The following is a 21,139-nucleotide window of genomic DNA, read 5'->3' as shown; positions in this document are numbered from 1 at the left end:
TGGCTCTTCTCCAGCGGGCAGTCTTAACTCTAAACAAGTCCCTTATTGCATAATGAAAGCATGGACTATTTTCTGCAGCGGGCTTGAAAAGAGGCGTGCTTTTCTTTTCGAGGCACGAACTTCCCCGTCTACGGTTTGAAATCCCGGCTGAAAAGATAACCAGATAACCTGCAACTTTTAACGGCCGCCCTTCAGCCCATCCCCGTAGCTTTTGTCGCAAAGCGAGACGCCGCTTAAGCGAGTTCTGCTCCGTTTTGCGACCCTTTCCCGCCGCGGTTGCTAAAGAGAATCACTGCCAGATGTTCAGCTAGGAACACGGTTGTTAAACGAAGCTGGCTTCTCCCCCAACCCTACCCCCGTTAACTTGGCTTGTTAGAAGGTCGCAAAAGGGGATCACATCACCCCCACATACACCCCCCCACCACTTTTATCTACCTTCCTTCCTTCCTTCCTTCCTTCCTTCCTTTCTTTCTTTCTTTCTTTCTTTCTTTCTTTCTTTCTTTCTTTCTTTCTTTCTTTCATCTTTATCTTTCAGATCTATCTATCTCAGTTTCTATCAATATCTATGTATCATCTATCTTTATCATCTATATCTATCATCTGTCTATATCAGGGGTGTCAAACTCAATTTCATTGAGGGCCGCATCAGCATTGCGGTTGCCCTCAGCGGGCTGGGTGGGTGTGGCCAGGGTGGGCGTGGCCTACAGGGTGGGCGCGGCTACAGTGCATATGGCCTACTGGGTGGGCGTGGCCAGCTCTACATCATTGGCATCAAGGGTGCCTATGGGGGCCTGGGCAGGAGTGGGACAGATCTGGGGGTCTCTGGCAGAAGGAGGATCTCTGGGCCAGGGCCAAGGCAGTGGGGGCCGTTCCATCACTGTTTCCAGGATGGCTTCGCAGGCCGCATGAAACCACTTCGCGGGCTGGATCCGGCCCCCGGGCCTTGTGTTTGACATGTCTGGTCTATATCATCTGTCTATATCTATATATCTTTCTTATCTATCATCTATCTATATCTATCTGTCTATCTGTCTACCTACCTACCTACCTACCTACAGTGGTGGGATTCAAATAGGTGAACAACCGGTTCTCTGCATGGATGCCACTTCTGGAAGTCCATTCTGGGCCTGGGCAACAAAAAATTAGCTACCGGTTCTGGCAAAGTGGTGCGAACCGGCTGAATCCCACCACTGCCGCCCCCTCCCCCCCCAGGACATTATGACCGTCATAAATATGTGTCAGTTGCCAAGCCTCTGACTGTAAATCACGTGACTACAGGGATGCTGCAACAGTCATAAGTGTGAAAAGTCCTAATTCACTTTTTCCCAGTGCCGTTGTAACTGTGAGTGTTTACTAAGTGAACTGTTGTTGTAAGTCAAGGACTTACTGAGTCCCAAATTTCTGTTGCTAAGAGAGAGAGAGAGAGAGAGACATTAACGAAGATTTAGCCCGTTTTATGACCTTTCTGGCCACAGTTGTTAAGTAAATCACTGCAGTTAATAACACGGTTGTTAAGCGAGCCTGTTAAGTTTGTCAGAAGGTCGCAAAAGGGGATCACGTGACACCCCCCCACCCCCACCCCGGGACATTGCAGCCGTCATAACTAGGAGCCATTTGCCAAGCATCCCAATTTGGGATCCTATGAACATCAGGATGCTGCAAGGGTCCTCAGGGGGAGAAACGGCCCTAAGTCCCTTTTTTCACTGCCGTTGTAACGGCAGTGATCACCCTTAAATAGACAGGAAATAGATCTAGAATCTATATTTGTTTTTACTTGCACAGGTAGTCCTTGACTTATAACCACAATTGGGATGGGAATTTGTTAAGCGATGAGGTTGGGACTGGAACAACGTTAAGCGATGGGCTGAGTCGTGCCCAATTTTGTAAACTTTTTTTTTTTTTGCTGCGCTGATGAAGTGAAACACAGGGTTGTTAAGTGAATCTGGCTTCCCACATTGACTTTACTTGCCTGAGGTCCCCTAACACAGGGGGTCCCCAAACCCTGGTCCGTGGAGAAGCACCGGTCCATGGCATGCCAGAAACTGGTCCACACAAACAACTGTTTTATTCTATTCTATTCTATTCTATTCTATTCTATTCTATTCTATTCTATTCTATTCTATTCTATTCTATTCTATTCTATTCTATTCTATTCTATTCTATTCTATTCTATATTCTATTCTATTCTATATTCTATTCTATTCTATTCTATTCTATTCTATTCTATTCTATTCTATTCTATTTATTCTATTTTTCTAATTCTATTCTATTCTGTTCTGTCCTGTCCTATCCTATTCTTTATTTCTAATTCTATTCTATTCTATTCTATTCTATTCTATTCTATTCTATTCTATTCTATTCTATTCTATTCTATTCTATTCTATTCTATTCTATTCTATTCTTTATTGTCTCCTTACACTAGGGAGTTGCAGATCTATTATACGACAGTAACAGAGAAGATTTCTGCAAAGGCTATAACCATTCTTTTCACTGTTCAACTTTTCATTGCTCTTTCTTAAGAAATTTCAATAGAAATTTTAAATCGCTGAATAGTGATTTAAGGTACAAGCAGCTTAGTTTGCAGCCTCTCCTCAAGAGTGCTATAATCTAACTCCAAGTTTCAGTTAAATCATAATTACAAATTATTTCCAGGGAACTGAGTCACCCAGCTCAGTAAAGTACTCAGCTGGTGTTTTTAAGCGTTCTTGTTGCAATGGATTTGGATGAGGTCGTTGGAGAAGCAACCGTTTTTATTAGCTAGGATCAACACAGCATTTCAAGGTGGGAAGGCGAGAGAAGAGTTACACTGACTGCTGCACAGATTGTCCTTGACTTACAACCAAGTCACAGCCGCATTGAGAACGGCGACTTGTGACCATTTTTCACACCTGCGACCATTGCAGCATCCCCAGGTCACATGATCAGAATCCGGCAACTGGCGTGCATCGCTGACAGTTGCACAGTCGCGGGGGTCACGCGATCCCCTTCTGGTGACCTTCCCAGCTGGTGTCCGAGAAGGCAAAGTCAGTGGGGAAAGCCAGACTCGTTTAACAACCGCACGATTCACCTACCAACGGGGTGGGGTGGGGGCAAAAAGCCTTGTCAAACGGGGGCAAAACTCAACCACCGGCTTAGCAGTGGACATTTTCTCCTCCGTTGTGGAGGAGATTTCCTGTAATTCAGACTGCAGTGGCGGCTCAACAGATGGGGAGCATTTTGGCCCTGGTGATTTAGCATCCAAGCAATAAATCACCCGATGAAGCCGTTGTCATAGCAATGGCTGAGCGATTTTTCTAAGGCTAAGCCGTCGTAAATCATTGCCGGTCGGGGAAGAAACGAGAGACAGCTGGTAATGTCGAGTCAGCAACTCGGCCTGTTCTGCACTTCAGATCTGGCAAGGAAACTCCCGAAGGGCTTAACGTCTCTGGATTGCTTTTGTGCCTCTGTTTGCTCAAAGGATTTCAGTCTCTGCTCTTCCGACACCTCCGAAACCCAACATTTCAGAATTTATAAATGCGTTTTGCTTATTTTTCACCGGGGCCGTCAGGCTTTTTCCAAACATTGCGGTCCTGCTGTGTACACTGGAAGGATTAAATGTGGCTCGTGCAATAATTCACACTCGACACTGTAAGCCTAATTAACTGCTTGCATTTAGCTTCCCTTGACTTTAGGAAAGCTATCGGTCAAGCTCTGGGGGCTACAGAATTGGTCTCCCAACCCTTTCGGTGGGAGGTAAATCTTTTAAAATTGCACGCGTAGCCACCAATCTGGAAGAGCAGGCAGAGATAAATAGGGCGGTATACAAATCCAATAAAATAAATAAATAAAATAAAATAAAAATAAATGCAGATTTCTCTCCGCTTTTGCTTCGCTCTTGTCTAGAGCAGGCCTTTTCAACCTTTTCACCCATTGTACCACTTTTAGGATATGGCAGAATCCGAGTACCACCAGTCGCCTAGCAAGGTGTCAAAAACTTGATGACCAAAAAGAAAAAAAAAGGGAAAAAAGTGATGAAGTACAGGTAGTCCTCGACTTACAACAATTCGCTTAGTGACTGTTCGAAGTTACAGTGGCACTGAAAAAAGTGCCCCCCCCAAGCCACAGCCGAGCAAGACGCCTGCCTGCCCGCCCGGCGGCGCTCTTCCTCCTGTCCGAGGTTTTCGTTGTGAGCATTTCTGTTGAGGATTGGCAGCGGGGATGGGGTGGGGGGGTGTTTGGTTTTTATTTCCCTCCCCCTCTGCTGGGTGGTTGCAGCAGGTTTTGGTCACATGACCCTGGGACACTGTGACCGTCATGAATAGGAATCAGTTGCCAAGTATCTGAATGTAAATCAGAAGACCCTGGAGATGCTGCAACATTCGGCGCTTCTTCTGGACTCAGCAAAAGCGCCAGGATTAGTGCCGAGCTCCAGCTGGAGCCTGGCGCTGATCCTGGCGCTTCCGCTGAGCCCCGACAGCCCTGCAGTTCCAGCCGTCTCTCGCTCAGGCTTGTGCAGTGCTGGCACCGATTCAGCTTATTCCCCGCTACCACTTTTCCAGGATGGCCGCGTACCACCTGCCAGGTGCCAATGTACCACAGGTGGTACCCGTACCACTGGTTGAGAAGCCCTAAGGCCTATGGTGTCTGTCTGTCTCTCTCTCTCTGTGTGTATGTGTGTGGTAGGAAAGGTCACAAAACAGGGCGAAACTCACTTAACAACTGTCTCAGAAATGTGGGGCTCCGTTGCGAACGTAAGTCAAGGACTGCCTGTGTTTTGTCTCTAGATTCGTGCTTAATACATTGCAGCAAACTGCTTATAATTAATTTCTGATATATATATATATATATCAGATAACGGTGGAAGGCTTCAGGAATATCGCGAATAGCTGCAGCAGGATCCAGTGCCTGACAATTAACGAAATGCTGACACTTACCGACAGATGCATTCAAGTAAGAAAGGAGTCTTTCTTTTTTTTTTTTTTTACAATCTTGAATTTGGCTTTTTGTCCTGAGAGTCTCAGGGACGAAAGAGCGACGACAGTTGAACACGCAGAATTTTTGCAGGTGAATGGGTGAGTTGGCATTACTTGGAAATACGGATAAGCCCCTGACTTACGACCACAATTCACCCCCAAATTTCTTTGGGGCAGCTCCAGGCAGAAAACCCTACACCATTTCAGACAAAACGCTGTCCAGTCTCTTCTTAAAAACCTCCAGTGTTGGAGCATTCACCACTTCTGGAGGCAGGTAGTTCCACTGGTTAATTGTCCTCACTGTCAGGAAGTTTCTCCTTAGTTCTAGGTTGCTTCTCTCCTTGGTTAATTTCCATCCGTTGCTTCTTGTCCTGCCTTCAGGCGCTTTGGAGAACAGCTTGACTCCCTCTTCTTTGGGGCAGCCCCTGAGATATTGGAACACTGCTATCATGTCACCCCTGGTCCTTCTCTTCATTAAGCTAGATATACCCAATTCCTGCAACCGTTCTTTATATGTTTTAGCCTCTGTTCCGTTCCATTCCATTCCATTCCATTCCATTCCATTCTATTCTATTCTATTCTATTCTATTCTATTCTATTCTATTCTATTCTATTCTATTCTATTCTATTCTATTCTATTCTATTCTATTCTACAACCTTCCATAACTCAATTAAAATATCAACCTAGTCTGTGTCTGATATATAAACAGATAAATTTGCTGTTGGGATATTTTTTTGGGAAAGAAATGGAAAACAAAACAATGTCTATACAATTTTGCATGTGCTAGTCCAGGGGTCCCCAACCCCAGGTCCGTGGACCACTACCGGGCCACGGCACGCCAGCAACCGGTCCCCAGAAACAAGCAAAGCCCCATCCGCGGGATGCAGGCAGCACACGAAAAACACGCCCCCTCCGGTCCGCGGGAAAAACCTCTCTCCAAAGAACCGGTCCCTGGTGCCCAAAAGGTTGGGGACCTCTGTGCTAGTCTATTCACCATACTTAAAAAAAGAAAGAAAGATTTTTGGAAAGGAATCGGGCAAATTAATACAAGATGAAGCGGTGATAGGCAGAGGACATGTTTCTGAAGACCAGTTGTTGAGAGATGCCAGGAATCGAAAGCAATGGAGCTTCTCTTGACCTCTGTAGAAACAGAACATTGGAGATTAAACAGACCCCTCCATCTGATCAAGCCTGCTTTTCAGGTTGAAACAGTGAAGGCCCCCATCATTTCCTCTGAGTGATTTGTCCAACATTCCAAAATCCCCCGTGTATCTCAGCTTTATTTAAACCATGAGCTCCACAGTTCCAGGGCACGCTTAGAAGATTTTTGAAAGACGCTGCCAAACAACCCCCAGGAGTTAATTGGAAACTTTGGGAACAGTATTTTGCTTTTTTTTTTAAAGGCATTTTTTTTGGCCTCTGTTCTATTTCAGAATGCAATTCTTTCTCGGCCAAGTGTGGCTGGACACACAAGGAATTTGTCTCTCACTGCACATACAAGTAATAGTGATAATCACGATCATAGTATATACAACATGAAAATGCATTCATCATAAAGCCTTGAAATACGACACTTCATCCTAAGTCATCAGATGCGACACTGAGTTGATAGTCACAGAATACTAGCTAAGCGAACAACATAAATCATATTCGGATACTAAAACGAAATAAATTGTAAGATAGAAACCGCCAAGTTATAGTCATAAGAAGATAAGGATAGGTGATAGGAAAAGATGAGGAGTATCATCGTAATACAGCTTTACTAAGTATTTTGACAGCATTGTAGGAATTAGTTGTTCAGCAGAGAGATGGCATGGGGGGGGGGAAAACTGTCCTTTCGTCTAGTTTTTCTGGGGTGTGGTTACTACTGGTCTGCCTATCTTAAGAGGAAACAAGGAATTGATGGCTTTGAAGCCTTTCCTTTGATAATACTTCCTAAAAAGGTAAAGGTTCCCCCGCACATACGTGCTAGTCGTTTCTGACTCTAAGGGCCGGTGCTCATCTCCGTTTCAAAGCCGAAGAGCCAGCGCTTGTCCGAGGACGTCTCCGTGGTCATGTGGCCAGCATGACTAGACGCCAAAGGCGCATGGAACGCTGTTACCTTCCCACCCGAGTGGTCCCTATTTTTCTACTTGCATTTTTATGTGCTTTCGAACTGCTAGGTTAGCAGAAGCTGGGACGAGTCACAGGCGCTCACTCTGCTACGCGGCACTCGGGATTCGACCCGCCAAACTGCCGACCTTCTGATCGACAAGCTCAGCATCCTAACCCACTGAGCCACCGCGTCCCTTGTTATGCTTCCTAATTCACCATAAATCCACTGTTTGGGTGTCCTAGGAGTGGATATGAAGTTTTTTTTTTAATCAAATTCACTTCCAGGTTTAATATTATATTACCGGTAGTTTTATATTAGCAGCCTGTCAACGCTGCTAATATCTATTATTTCTTGTTAAACACATGAACCCAGACATTATGCTGTTTGCTAAATATTGAGAATTTGGGAAAATCCTAACCCCAGTCTTGACCCCACCTCATTCCTAACCCTATAAAAACCAATAAAATTTGTCAAAAGAAGAAGAAGAAGAAGAAGAAGAAGAAGAAGAAGAAGAAGAAGAAGAAGAAGAAGAAGAAGAAGAAGAAGAAGAAGAAGAAGAATCAGCCAGTTGCCAAGCAGCTGAATTTTTATCACGTGACCATGGGGATGCCACAACGGTCATACGTATGAAAAACGGTTGCAAGTCACTTTTTTTCCAGCGCCTTCGTAACTTCAAACAGTCGTTATAAATGAACGGAAGAGAATCCTGTGCCAGATTTCCCCTATGTTGGCAGGGGAATTCTGGGACTTGAAGTCCACAAAGTCTTAAAGATATTTTTTTTCCTGGCCGGTCACTGTCCTGAGAAGTGGGAATGGGAATATTAATCTTAATTTTGTATGAAATGGCATGGAGAATGAAGTTTATTTCCCTTTGTTGTTTTATCAAAAGGCCTTTTGTGAAAGGGTGTCATGTGTTGGCTGAATTGTTTCCTGCTCTCTTCAAGGCTTTGGTGCCAAAGTGCCAGAGGATTGAGTCGGTCGAATTCAATGAATCTCCACACGTGTCCGACGTTGGTCTCCAAGCTCTGCACGCCTGTCAACTTGTCAAAATGAAGATCCAAGGTTAGTGAAAAACGTAGTAGTTCTGGGGGATTCTCAGTCAATCCAGGTCACGGTTGTCCCAAAGGTGCTACTACTACAATTAGTCCTCGACTTAACGACCATTCATTTAGCGTCCGTTCGAAGTTACAAAGGGTTTGGAAAAAAAAAGTGACTTAGGACCAGTTTTTTACACTTACGACAAATTGCAGCATCCCCCCAGGGACACATGATCAAAATTCAGACGCTTGGCAACCGACTCGTATCTGTGACGGTTGCGGTGTCCTGGGGGAGTCACGTGATCCCCTTTGGCGACCTTCTGACAAGTCAGCGGGGAAGCCAGATTCACTTAACAGCCGTGTTACTAACTGAACAACCGAAGTGATTCACTTAACGACTGTGGCGAGAAAGGTCGTCGAATGGGGTAATACTTGCTTAACGAATGTCTTGCTTAGCAACAGGAATTTGGAGTTGCGTTGTGGTGGGAAGTGGAGGACTTACCTGTGCAGCGTATATAGTGGTGGAAGTAGTTTTTTCCATGCTGGCTTAGAGTGATGTGATGGTGGGTTGTCTCAACAGGGAACAATCGGATTACGGATCTGACTTTCAAAGTCATCAGCAAATTCTGGCCCCAGATGAATCAAATTTGTGCCATCAATTGCCAGAGAATAACCGATGTAGCTCTCAAGCTAATTGTACCGCTGGACCAAATTGTTATCCTCAATCTATCCGGCTGCACAAGGTATTGTTACCGTTACATGACGGAATAGTTCGTTTGAACGGAATTATTATTATTATTTTCTGTGCATTCTAAAGTGTTGGAGCTAATTGCGTTACATCCGTGTCAGAAAGAAAAAAAGGGTTCTCATGAAGCCAAAATGTGTACAAAAAAGGGGGGGAAATGACCAAAATATCAATTAAATATAACATTAAACATATAGAATGCGATAGATAAGATAGGTAGATAGATAGATAGATAGATAGATAGATAGATAGATAGATAGATAGATAGATAGATAGATGATAGATAGATAGATAGATAGATAGATAGATAGATAGATGAGAGAGAGAAAGGGATAGATAGATAGATAGATAGATAGATAGATAGATAGATAGATAGATAGATAGATAGATAGATAGATAGATGATAGATAGATAGATAGATAGATAGATGATAGATAGATAGATAGATAGATAGATAGATAGATAGATAGATAGATAGATAGATAGATAGATGAGAGAAAGGGATAGATAGATAGATAGATAGATAGATAGATAGATAGATAGATAGATAGATAGATAGATAGATAGATAGATAGATAGATAGATAGATAAGAGAGAGAGAGAGAGAGAGAGAGAGAGAAATTCTCCTCCCCTTTACATGATGGGTCTACAAATAATAATAAGCTTTTCCCATCCCTTGTTAAGAAGAATACTATATTAAATAAACAAATATTTCAGGTGAAGGGATCTCTCTCTGATAATTAAATTAACCCCAAATTACATGTAGGGGTTTTGAATGGCCAGCATCGTCAGAATAGCAAGAGTGATTTTTTTTCCCTTTTGATATGCTGACTGAATTCTGACTATCGGTTGCTACGTGCCGTTACAATTGGCTGTTGCAGGTGGAAATTAAATGACAATGCCATAGTATTTTATTACGTTCTTTTCTGTTTTAAAGTTTTAATAAAACAGGCCCTTAGCTGCAATCTTAAACTGAATTCCTTGAAAACAAATGTGATTAGGTGGGGTTGCCTCTTCAGTAAATTTGAATCCAGCTGTTAATAACCTGGCTAGCATACAAAGTTAGTTCCAATTATTTCCATGTTTAGTTTTTAAAGCAGGCAAACCTATCTGAAATATTAATAAAAATTGGCCTGGTGGCATTTTTTTTAAAAAAATACAGTATATAGCTCTGAATATTGACGTTGATTGCTGTATATTCAAAGTGTTTATCACCTTGCATTCAAATACTAAAATTATTTTTTAAAAAACCTTAATTTTAGAATCGTGACTAAGATAAGAGTAAGTATTTTCTTTTTATGTTTCAGAATCGGTGATTCGGGAATAAAATCATTTGTCGATGGTCGTTCAGCTCCAAAATTAAAAGAACTCAATTTGGCTAATTGTTGCTACGTGTCTGACATTGCCCTCGTGAAAATATCTGAAAGGTATCACGTTCTAAGGCAGGGGTCTTCGAACTTGGCTCTTTTATGACTCGAGGACTTCAACTCCCAGAATTCCTGAGCCAGCCACGCTGAGGGGAAAGGGAGAGGTTTCCAAGCTGAGCCATGCTGGCTGAGGAATTCTGGGAGTTGAAGTCCACGAGTCATAAAAGGGCCAAGGTGGCCTACCCCTGGCCTAGGCCTAGGCCGCTTTATGACTTGTGGACTTCAACTCCCAGCATTCCTGAGCCAACCACCCTGAGGGGAAAGGGAGAGGTTTCCAAGCTGAGCCATGCTGGCTGAGGAATTCTGGGAGTTGAAGTCCAGGAGTCATAAAAGAGCCAAGGTGGCCTACTCCTGGCCTAGGCCTAGGCCGCTTTATGACTCGTGGACTTCAACTCCCAGCATTCCTGAGCCAACCACCCTGAGGGGAAAGGGAGAGGTTTCCAAGCTGAGCCATGCTGGCTGAGGAATTCTGGGAGTTGAAGTCCACGAGTCATAAAAGGGCCAAGTTTGAAGACCCCTGTTCTAAGGGGTTTCTTATTTGCCGATCCTTAGCATAGGAAGTTTTAAAGAAGCGTGTTTGGAAAAAGAGGCTGATTTTAACCATGATATGACATGTCTTTTAGCATAATATAGCAACAGTTAATTGGGACTGAGAGTCACGGAAACCAGGAAGGGTCCCAGACCAAACAGTATTTGTTTATTTTTAAAATTTATTGGCTGCCCACGTTACCACAGGGTAACACTGTGCAGCTTACAATCTTAAAAAACATTAGCATATATAATTATAAATATATATTATATATAGTATATTATATATAGCTATAACTCTTATATCTATCTATCTATCTATCTATCTATCTATCTATCTATTATCCATTATGTATTATCTCTATCTCTATATCTATCATAGATATAGAGATAAAGATAGTAGATAGATAGATAGACTTTAGATAGATAAAGATAATAGATATAGATGATATAGATGATAGATGAATATAGATAAATAGATGATAGCTAGAGAAAGATGATAGATGAGAGAGAAAGGGATGGATAGATAGATAGATAGATAGATAGATAGATAGATAGATAGATAGATAGATAAGAGAAAGGAATGGATAGATAGATAGATAGACAGACAGACGGATAGATAGATGAGAGAAAGGGATAGATAGACAGACAGATAGATAGATAATAGATACGATAGATGATATAGATAGATGATTGCTAGAGAGAGAGAGAAAGATGATAGGATAGATAGATAGATAGATAGATAGATAGATAGATAGATAGATAGATAGATATAGATAGATAGATAGATAGATAGATAGATAGATAGATAGATAGATAGATAGATGAGAGAGAGAAAAGGATGGATGGATAGATAGATAGATATAGATAGATAGATAGATAGATAGATAGATAGATAGATAGATGAGAGAAAGGAATGGATAGATAGATAGACAGACAGACGGATAGATAGATGAGAGAGAGAAAGGGATAGATAGACAGACAGACAGATAGATAGATAGATAATAGATATGATAGATGATATAGATAGATGATAGCTAGAGAGAGAGAGAGAAAGATGATAGGATAGATAAATAGATAGATAGATAGATAGATAGATAGATAGATAGATAGATAGATAGATAGATAGATAGATAGGACCCCACTGGGTGTTAGAGTTTGTAATAATTCGTAATAATTATTCTGGGGGTTTAAAGCCATAAGATATCTAGCTTTGAGCCGGTCCCAAGATGGACGCAGCAGACTGAATGGATGCCATTCATACAGTCCTGGCATCCTTCACACCCATCGCCGGGATTAAACAAAATTTTCTCTAGCTGTGGAAACATCCAAACCCAACACGGTTCCATGAAGCTTCGCCGGCAGCACACAAAGAAGCCTTGGTGTTGCGAAATGGCACGGACCTCACACGAACGAAGCCAGGATGTCGTTCGGAATTTTAAAACTGAGTTACATTTAATTCATCAAAAGAGACTGTGTGGTAATGCCACCGTTTGGAAGGAACGAAACCCTTCCAAAAAAAGGAGAAAAAAAAAAAAGAAATAGATCTCCTTTCCAAGGAAGGGAAGGTTCCAGAAAGTCTTCCAACATATGGACGAAGGCGTAGGCGCTACAAAATCCAAAAGGTTTTATCTGTGTGTATGCGGGTCTGTGTGTCTATGTATTTGTGTGTGTGCATGCATGCTTTATGTCCCTTCTATCACTTGAAAGATCCACTTTAATTTTCTTAGTTGGAATGTGCTGTGTAGGGATTCCTCAACTTACGATGGTTTATTTAATGACCATTCAGAGTCGCAACAGCACTGAAAAAAGAGACTTATCCCTTTTCACACTTACAAACGTGGCCACTCTCCCATAGTCACATGATCAGAATTGAGACGCTTGGCAACCGACTCATATTAATGACGGTTGCAGTGTCCCAGGGATGATGTGATCCCCTTTTGTGTCTTTCCAACAAGCAGAGTCCAGATTCACTTAATGACCGTGTTACTAACTGAGCAACGGCAGTGATTCACTTAGCAACAGTGTCAAGAAAGGTCGCGAAACGGGGCAAAACTCACTTAACAAATGTCTCGCTTAGCAACGGACTACCTGCATGTGCCAAAGACGTTTTATAGCATAAGTAAGCAACATTTCAAAAAAATTTCCCCTATCTTTTCTTTAGGTGCCCAAATCTAATTTATTTGAATTTGCATAATTGCCAACTTGTGACGGATGCCGGGATTCAGGCTATGACAGCGATGGCTTCGTTAGCCTATCTCAATATTTCACGAATAGCCATCACGGATCAGGTGAGGTCCCAGAAGATGGAAAATCTATTGCTAGGCTTGATTTCTTGAATATGTGTGGGGTGTTTGTGGGGTTTTGTGGATCATTGTCATGTTTCCTGTGTGTCCACTCACACTTGGCCAATAAAGAATTCTATTCTATTCTATTCTATTCTATTCTATTCTATTCTATTCTATTCTATTCTATTCTATTCTATTCTATTCTATTCTATTCTATTCTATTCTATTCTATTCTATTCTATTCTTCATTCCTATTTCCTATCCTATTCTGTGCTATTCCCTAACCTATCCTACCCCTATCCAATCCTATCCTATCGCCTATCCAATCCTATCCTATCCTACTCTATCCTATCCTATTCTATTCCAATATCTACTCTACTCTACTCTACTCTACTCTACTCTACTCTACTCTACTCTACTCTACTCTACTCTACTCTATTCTATTCTATTCTATTCTATTCTATTCTATTCTATTCTATTCTATTCTATTCTATTCTATTCTATTCTATTCTATTCTATTCCTGTACAATTTCTGTTTGCCATTTGGCAACACCAATTACCTACTTTCCAAAATTTACAGTATTGGGGTGTCTTTTGTGATTCAGATAGCCTTCCTGGCCTTTGGGGCGCTGGTGGTGGCATGGAGAAAGAGATTTTGTACAATAATAATTATTGTTATATTAGATGGCGAGTGCATTAACATTGGTTTAAAATGTCAACAGGGTTTGGAGAGCCTTGGCAGACATTTGAAAATTAAGGAGATTATTCTGTCGGAGTGTAGGCTGATTTCTGACACAGGGATGAAGGTAAAATAACATACAGGTGTCACATCTGTGACTCTGTTGGATTTGCTGTGTTAATACTTTGAGATTTTGTTTAATGTAAAATTAATTGTCATTCTCATAGAAGTGTTACACTTGCTATCTGTGGGACTCAAATTCATCCCTATCTTTAGAGTAGAATAGAACAGAACAGAACAGAACAGAACAGAATAGAATAGAACAGAATAAAGAATAGAACTCATCATCTCCTGGTGATTGGCCCAAAGTCATCCAGTTAATTTTCCTGGCTAAGGTGGAACTAGAACTCACATCTCCTGGTGATTGGCCCAAAGTCATCCAGTTGGCTTTCATAGCTGAGGTGGGACTTGAACTCAGGGTCTCCCACATGTGAATGATCGGAGCAGCCTCTGAACCGAGAGTGCTGTGTCCAGACTGAACAAGTCTTAGGTGTCAAAGTTCTCCGCCAATGGACTGGGAATAATTGGTGAACATTTTCAAGCAGCATTCTCTGTCCCAGGGGTAGGGAACCTTGGCTCTTTTATGACTCGTGGACTTCAACTCCCAGAATTCCTGAGCCTCTGGGAGTTGAAGTCCACGAGTCATAAAAGAGCCAAGGTTGCCTACCCCTGCTCTATCCTAAGACCAGGCCAGAATTACATCCTGTAAATGGTGTGAAAAAGATGTTGAGACTCTACAAAGAGTGCAGAGAAGAGCAAGAAAGATGATCAAGGGCCTGGAGGCTAAAAGATATGAAGAACAGTTGCTGGAATTGGGCATGTCTAGTCCAGGCGTGCCTGGCTGAGGAATTCTGGGAGTTGAAGTCCACAAGTCATAAAAGGGCCAAGTTTGAAGACCCCTGGTCTAATCTAATGAAGAGAAGGACGAGGGGGGACATGTCTTTCAATATTTGAGGGGCTGTCACAGAGAAGAAGGAATGACTTATGCTCCAAAGCACCTGAAGGCAGAGCAAGAAACAACGGATGGAAATTAATCAAGGAGAGGACCAACCTAGAACTAAGCAGAAATTTCCTCACTGAGAAAACAATCACAGAAATTGCGGGTGCTCCATCACTGGAGGTTTTCAAGAAGAAATTGGTTGCGTGCCCAAAACCATCTCCTTCCCACCACCACCATTGCTGCTACCACCAGAAAGGTTGGGGACCGCCATTTTATGAGAAATAAAATAATAATAATAAGGGACGCGGTGGCTCAGTGGGTTAGGACACTGAGTTTGTCAATCAGAAGGTCGGCAGTTTGGCGGGTCGAATCCCGAGTGCCGCGTAGCAAAGTGAGTGCCTGTTACTCATCCCAGCTTCTGTCAACCTAGCAGTTCGAAAGCACGTAAAAATGCAAGTAGAAAAATAGGGACCACTACGGTGGGAAGGTAATAGCGTTCCGTGCGCCTTTGGCGTCTAGTCATGCCGGCCACATGACCACGGAGATGTCCTCGGACAAGCGCTGGCTCTTCAGCTTTGAAACGGAGATGAGCACCGGCCCCTAGAGTCGGAAACGACTAGCACGCATGTGTGGGGGAACCTTTACCTTTACCTTTATACTCTTAACCACCACCGATTTGCTGAAAGACATATATTTTTATATTTTCACGTAAGGAGAAAGCTGGTTATTTCGAGGAGAAATACGTGAATGAACATGATTGATAAGCTCTCTCTTTAATAATACACACAAACACATTGAAAACCTACATCTTTGTAACTACATCTTTGTTCCAGGTATTGTGCACTGAATTGAAAAAACTAGACTACGTCGATTTGTCTTTCTGCCGGCACATATCGAATTCTACATTAAAACATTTGTCATTAAATTGCCGGAGACTCACATGTCTCATTATGGTGGGTTGTATCAAGGTATGTATGAAAACTTTGTACCTTTCCCCCTCCCCTTCATTTTGAGTATGGCACAAGTAATAAAAAAACTTTTCCAGGATTCTCTCAAGTCTGCCCCATCCAAAGTGGCTAAGATATTTTTGTGATTGATAATTTTGGCACATGGGAGGTTCCTGTACATCCCCTTTATTTCAGATGGAGAGTTAAAAGGCCAAGTCCGTGATAATTTGATTTTTAAGCCCAGTTCCCCATCCTTGGTTCTATATATTTTGCCAGCACATGTGGCTTGGTCTAGAATTCTGGATCATGAGAGTTGTCTGCCTCTTCTTTCTAAAAGCAGGAGTGTCCCATTTTGGCAATTTTAAGACTCGTGGACTTCAACTCCCAGAATTCCCCAGTTAGCCGTGGTGGCTAGGGAATTCTGGGAGTTGAAGTCCACCGATCTTAAAGTTGCCAAGGTGGGATACCCTAATCCAGGGGTACCCAACCTGTGGGCCGTGGGCCGGTACCGGTCCGTGGCCTGTTGGTCACCGGGCTGCGGTGTGCATGCATGTACCCTCCCCACTCATAGACACTTAAAAAACTAGTTCCCATATTATTCCTTTCCATACCTTTCTAGTTTTGCAAACCATTCTTGCTTGATGTACTGGTGATAGTACTGTCTATCCCACATTGGTCTTATCTTACCAAGACATAGGCTAGTAGTAGAAACACAATACAAGTCATTTTTGGCATATGTGGGCTAGTAGGACTCCAGGCTACCAAAGACCAATTTTACTCCAAGCATATTCATGCTATTCTAGTAGGCTAGGATGTCTCATCTAAAGCTGGGGTCAACAACCCCCAGCCTGCAGAGCGGTCCTGGTCCACGGCCCGTTAGGAACCATGGACCACTACTTCATCTGTGTAGGTGTGGAATCTAGGTAGCGCGTGAACCCACCCGGTCCATGGAAAAAGTTTTTTCCATGAAACCGGTTCCTGGTATCCAAAAAGTTGGGGGACTGCTGATCTAAAGGATCCTAGGCAAGCCAACACATTGTGGCCCACATCACCCCCAGTAGGAATGAGGTGATGCCCCCAAATTATCTGAAGATTCCCTGGCATGTTGTTAAGTCCGATTTTAAGGAGCTCATGGGAATTCTGTTACTTTTTTTAAAAAAAAAATTACTATAGGAAAGGACACATTTATTCCAGCATGGATTAAAGAGCACCTAAGAAGTCAAGATTTCCTGTTCCATACTGTTGACTTTTATCATTTGCTAACGGCTTTCCATTCTGTGTCACGTTTCCCTTGATTGACAGATCAACGATTCAGGGATTCAGTTCATAGCTTCGGCGTGCAGTTTCCTGCACTATCTGGATATTTCAGGTTGCAAAAACCTTACCGACAAAACGCTAAAAAACCTGGCAAAAGGCTGCCTGCAACTCCGAATACTCAAAATGTTGTACTGCACAGGTATTACCCGGTAAGATTTTATTTTATTATTTTATTTTATTACATTTATATACCGCCCTTTCCTGAAGGACTCAGGGCGGTTTACAGGGTGATTAAGAAACAAAGATACAAAAGTTAAAAACAAATTAAAAAAATATATTCGTCCCTGCATAAATAAAACCCCAGTTAAAAATTAAAATTAATTCTCAGCCTGGGCCAGAGAGCTCGAAGAGCCAGGTCTTCAGGTCCCGGCGGAATGAACGGAGGTCGGGGGCAGTCCTCAGCTCCACTGGCAGCTGGTTCCAGAGGGCAGGCGCCCCCACTGAGAAGGCCCTATCCCTGGGTGTCGTCCGCCGGCAATCTCTTACCGGTGGGACCCTGAGAAGACCCTCCCTGTGGGAGCGCACTGGACGAAGGGAGCTTGATGCCGGCAGCAGGTGTTCCCTCAGATATCCTGGACCCAAGCCATTTAGGGCTTTATAGGTCATCACCAGCACCTTGAATCTCACCCGGAGGGCAACCGGAAGCCAATGCAGCTCATGGAGAAGAGGTGTTACATGGGAGTATCGGGAGACCCCCATCACAACTCGCGCGGCCGCATTCTGCATCAGCTGAAGCCTCCGAGTGGTCCTCGAGGGCAGCCCCATGTAGAGAGCGTTGCAGTAGTCTAAACGGGAGGTCACGAGCGCATGAGTGACTGTGCGTAGGGCATCTCGGTCCAAATAGGGTCGCAACTGGCGCACCAGGCGAACCTGGGCAAAGGCCCCCCTGGTCACGGCTCCCATATGATCGTCAAAGTTGAGCCGGGAGTCAAGGAGGACGCCCAAGTTGCGAGCCCTATCAACGAGACAAATGTACAGATTCCCTAAAACAAAACCATGAAGTTGCTAATTTTATGTCATCTCACGCTATGCCACTTCTATTTCAGTCCGGCCGTTTTAAATTACGCCCCAAGGCTCCAGAAATACGAATATAACGACGACGAACCGCCCCTGTGGTTCGATTATGGCGTCAGTGGGGACGAATTGATACCGAAGAAACTGAAAAAGCGTCGGTACAGCACAATGGCGCCGAGACCCAGCATCTTTGGGGCTTTGGGAGAAAAAGACTCGGAACAAACCAAGCTTCCCCTGGTTGAAAACATAGCTGAACAAGCCGTGGAAGAAAGCTTGATATCGCCAGGAAGCCTTGCAGAAGATCCCTAAAAAAAAAAGAAAAAAAAGGTGCCAAGAGTTTTAAAACTCCCTAAAAGCCGACAATCCTTTTTTGTTAGTGGTGGGGGAAAAAATTTACTTTTTTTTAAAAAAAAGAAAAGAAATGTTTTTCGTTTATTGGTAACCAAGTCCCTGTCAAGCAATGTTCCTTTTTTTGTTGTTCTTAAAAACTGTACAGGAAAACTTCTAGCTTTGTTTTGTTTTTTGTTCGGAGAAAACTTTTGGTTAGGTAAAGGTAAAGGTTCCCCCGCACATGCGTGCTAGTCGTTTCCGACTCTAGGGGCCGGTGCTCATCTCCGTTTCAAAGCCGAAGAGCCAGCGCTTGTCCGAGGACGTCTCCGTGGTCATGTGGCCGGCATGACTAGATGCCAACGGCGCACAGAATGCTGTTACCTTCCCACCTCAGTGGTCCTTATTTTTCTACTTGCATTTTTATGTGCTTTCGAACTGCTAGGTTGGCAGAAGCTGGGATGAGTAACAGGCACTCACTCTGCTACACGGCACTCGGGATTCGACCCGCCAAACTGCCGACCTTCTGATCGACAAGCTCAGCGTCCTAACCCACTGAGCCACCGCGTCCCTAAACTTTTGGTTAGTGTAGGGTTAATCCTATTATGTCCCAAAGGTCATGTCCTGTTTCCTTGGGGCTGTGGCTGATGGCTATGTCCTGTGTTGGATTTTTTGCAGGGCGAGGTTTTTTGTTTTTTTTTAAATCCCATTTATATCCCGCCCTTCTCCAAAGACTCAGGGCAGCTTACAATCTCAAGCACAAATCAGTGTGCTTAGCAATAGCCTTCATTCTATGTACATGTCTGCTTATTAGGGCTTTCCCCCCCCCCCCAAGCGGCATTATTACAAAGTCAGCTTATTGTCCCCAACAATCTGGGTTGTTGTTTCCAGGGATCTTTGTCTTTCTAATCTCATCAGGTCCAAGCTTCCTGGCTCCAGTCTTTCTGACAGGATGATTTAGTTATTAAAAGATGTCTGTTATTGGTCTGCAGCCTTAGCTTAAGCTTGGGAAGTTGGCTGTTTTTACTGATGGGGGAAAAAATCGTAATATTTTATTGTGGTCAGAATTTCTTACCTATATCCAAAGAGTTAAGCCATAAGGGGGCAAAATGAGTTTGCAAAGACATAATTTGACGTGTCGTATGTACTCATTCTGAGGTTCATAAAAACATGGTGTTGGAAGGGACCTTGGAGGTCTTCTAGCCCAACCCCCCCTGAACGAGGCAGGAGACCTTATTACATCCTGGACACATCTTGAAGTCCCGCAGTGATGGAGCATCCATAACTCCAGGAGGCAAGTTGTTCCACTGATTAACTCTTTTCATTATTGTCAGGAAGTTTCTCCTTAGTTCCAGGTTGATTCTCTCTTTAGTGAGCTCGTCAAAAAGGTAAAACATTTCTCCAATTCAGAGAAGCAACATTCACACTTTCTTTATTAGGAAACATAAGCAATCGCCTTTGGTTGTTCTGTCTATATTTTAAAAAAAAAACTTAAGAATTATCAAGGAATATTCAGCTTCAAAGACTGGAACCAGCTTTGAATTTTGAGAGTTACGGTGCCAGACTGTGTCTCCGCTTTAATGCAGTTTCCTTTCTCATCCTTTCGATCCATGTGGCCTGGAAAAAAATAATAATAATTAGTTGTTTTCACACATTATTAAGGGTCTTCTATAGTTTAAATAAGGGACGCGGTGGCTCAGTGGGTTAGGACGCTGAGCTTGTCGATCAGAAGGTCGGCAGTTTGGCGGGTCGAATCCTGAGTGCTGTGTAACAGAGTGAGCGCCTGTTACCCGTCCCAGCTTCTGCCAACCTAGCAGTTCGAAGGCACATAAAAATGCAAGTAGAAAAATAGGGACCACTCCGGTGGGAAGCTAACAGCGTTCCGTGCGCCTTTGGCATCTAGTCATGCCGGCCACATGACCACGGAGACGTCCTCGGACAAGCGCTGGCTCTTCGGCTTTGAAACGGAGATGAGCACCGGCCCCTAGAGTCGGAAACGACTAGCACACATGTGTGGGGGAACCTTTACCTTTACCTTTATAGTTTAAATGTTCCACAAATTGGCTTTGACCGAGTGAAAGCATTATATTGTAATCGTTAAGGCCAGCTTTGTAGGTTTTTAAAATTATCGGCGATCAAGCTTGAGCATGTACTCGCAGTAACATATTGCAGAATAGTGACAGTTACATTTGGCTTTTAATCATGGCTACAAATAGTTGAAGATGCACGGATCTTCCTTAATGAAAAGACTCTGTGGGTAAATCTGGATTCCTTTGGCGTAGATAGTGACTATTTCCACTTTTAAGAGTCATATTTTCTATTGCTGGATGTTATTGCTGATAGTGGTCAGACAAGAACTGGAGTATTATAGAGACTAATTCACTGTGTCCCCAATTCTGCACCAAGCTCGGAAGTCTACAATGTTCTCCAGCTGTTTTCCAAAAGAGTAAAATTACAAGCATCTTTGACAGAAGGTAAACAGTAATCCTTAACGTCTTACGGGTCATTTTTTTCTCTCCAAAAAGAAAGAATGAACCACCACCTACTTCCTATTCCTATCAGTGGCTTTCGCTTTTTCTAAAATATATTAGGCACACAAAACACAGAACACAGGTTATTTAACACAGAATATGCAGGTAAGCCCTCAGCTTAGCTCACACATGTAGGGAATCAAACGATTTGTGTGCCTGTGTAGATGACTCCCTCTGTACGCTTAAGAGAATTATTAATATTTTGGTACTAACTAATAAAGTAACAGAATCGCCCGAGTAATGAATTCAGA

General features: G+C 43.0%; 3 protein-coding genes across 4 annotated transcripts in view; 2 read left to right on the top strand and 1 right to left on the bottom strand.

The window, feature by feature from the left end:
• FBXL13 (F-box and leucine rich repeat protein 13) overlaps positions 1-18,699 on the top strand; it is a gene marked incomplete at its 5' end in the record, with an annotated part of 50,801 nt that extends 32,102 nt beyond the window's left edge. The window contains 8 exons of the mRNA XM_083366618.1: positions 4,831-4,929; positions 7,993-8,110; positions 8,666-8,828; positions 12,950-13,076; positions 13,796-13,879; positions 15,586-15,720; positions 17,002-17,165; positions 18,063-18,699. Coding sequence (XP_083222744.1) covers positions 4,831-4,929; positions 7,993-8,110; positions 8,666-8,828; positions 12,950-13,076; positions 13,796-13,879; positions 15,586-15,720; positions 17,002-17,165; positions 18,063-18,339 — 1,167 coding nt within the window. The 3' untranslated portion in view covers positions 18,340-18,699. The remainder of the gene's footprint in view (positions 1-4,830; positions 4,930-7,992; positions 8,111-8,665; positions 8,829-12,949; positions 13,077-13,795; positions 13,880-15,585; positions 15,721-17,001; positions 17,166-18,062) is intronic.
• SLC26A5 (solute carrier family 26 member 5) overlaps positions 1-21,139 on the top strand; it is a 306,769-nt gene that overhangs the window by 173,194 nt on the left and 112,436 nt on the right. The gene's annotated exons all lie outside the window — the stretch shown is intronic.
• FAM185A (family with sequence similarity 185 member A) overlaps positions 19,780-21,139 on the bottom strand; it is a 42,640-nt gene continuing 41,280 nt past the window's right edge. For both annotated transcript variants that reach the window (XM_083365900.1, XM_083365901.1), the window contains one exon: positions 19,780-19,974. In XM_083365900.1, the coding sequence (XP_083222026.1) occupies positions 19,859-19,974 (116 nt within the window). In that variant the 3' untranslated portion in view covers positions 19,780-19,858. The remainder of the gene's footprint in view (positions 19,975-21,139) is intronic.

Source organism: Vipera ursinii (assembly GCF_947247035.1).
Source record: "Vipera ursinii genome assembly, chromosome: 6".
Lineage (NCBI taxonomy): Eukaryota > Metazoa > Chordata > Lepidosauria > Squamata > Viperidae > Vipera > Vipera ursinii.
This window is presented reverse-complemented; position numbering and strand designations above follow the sequence as displayed.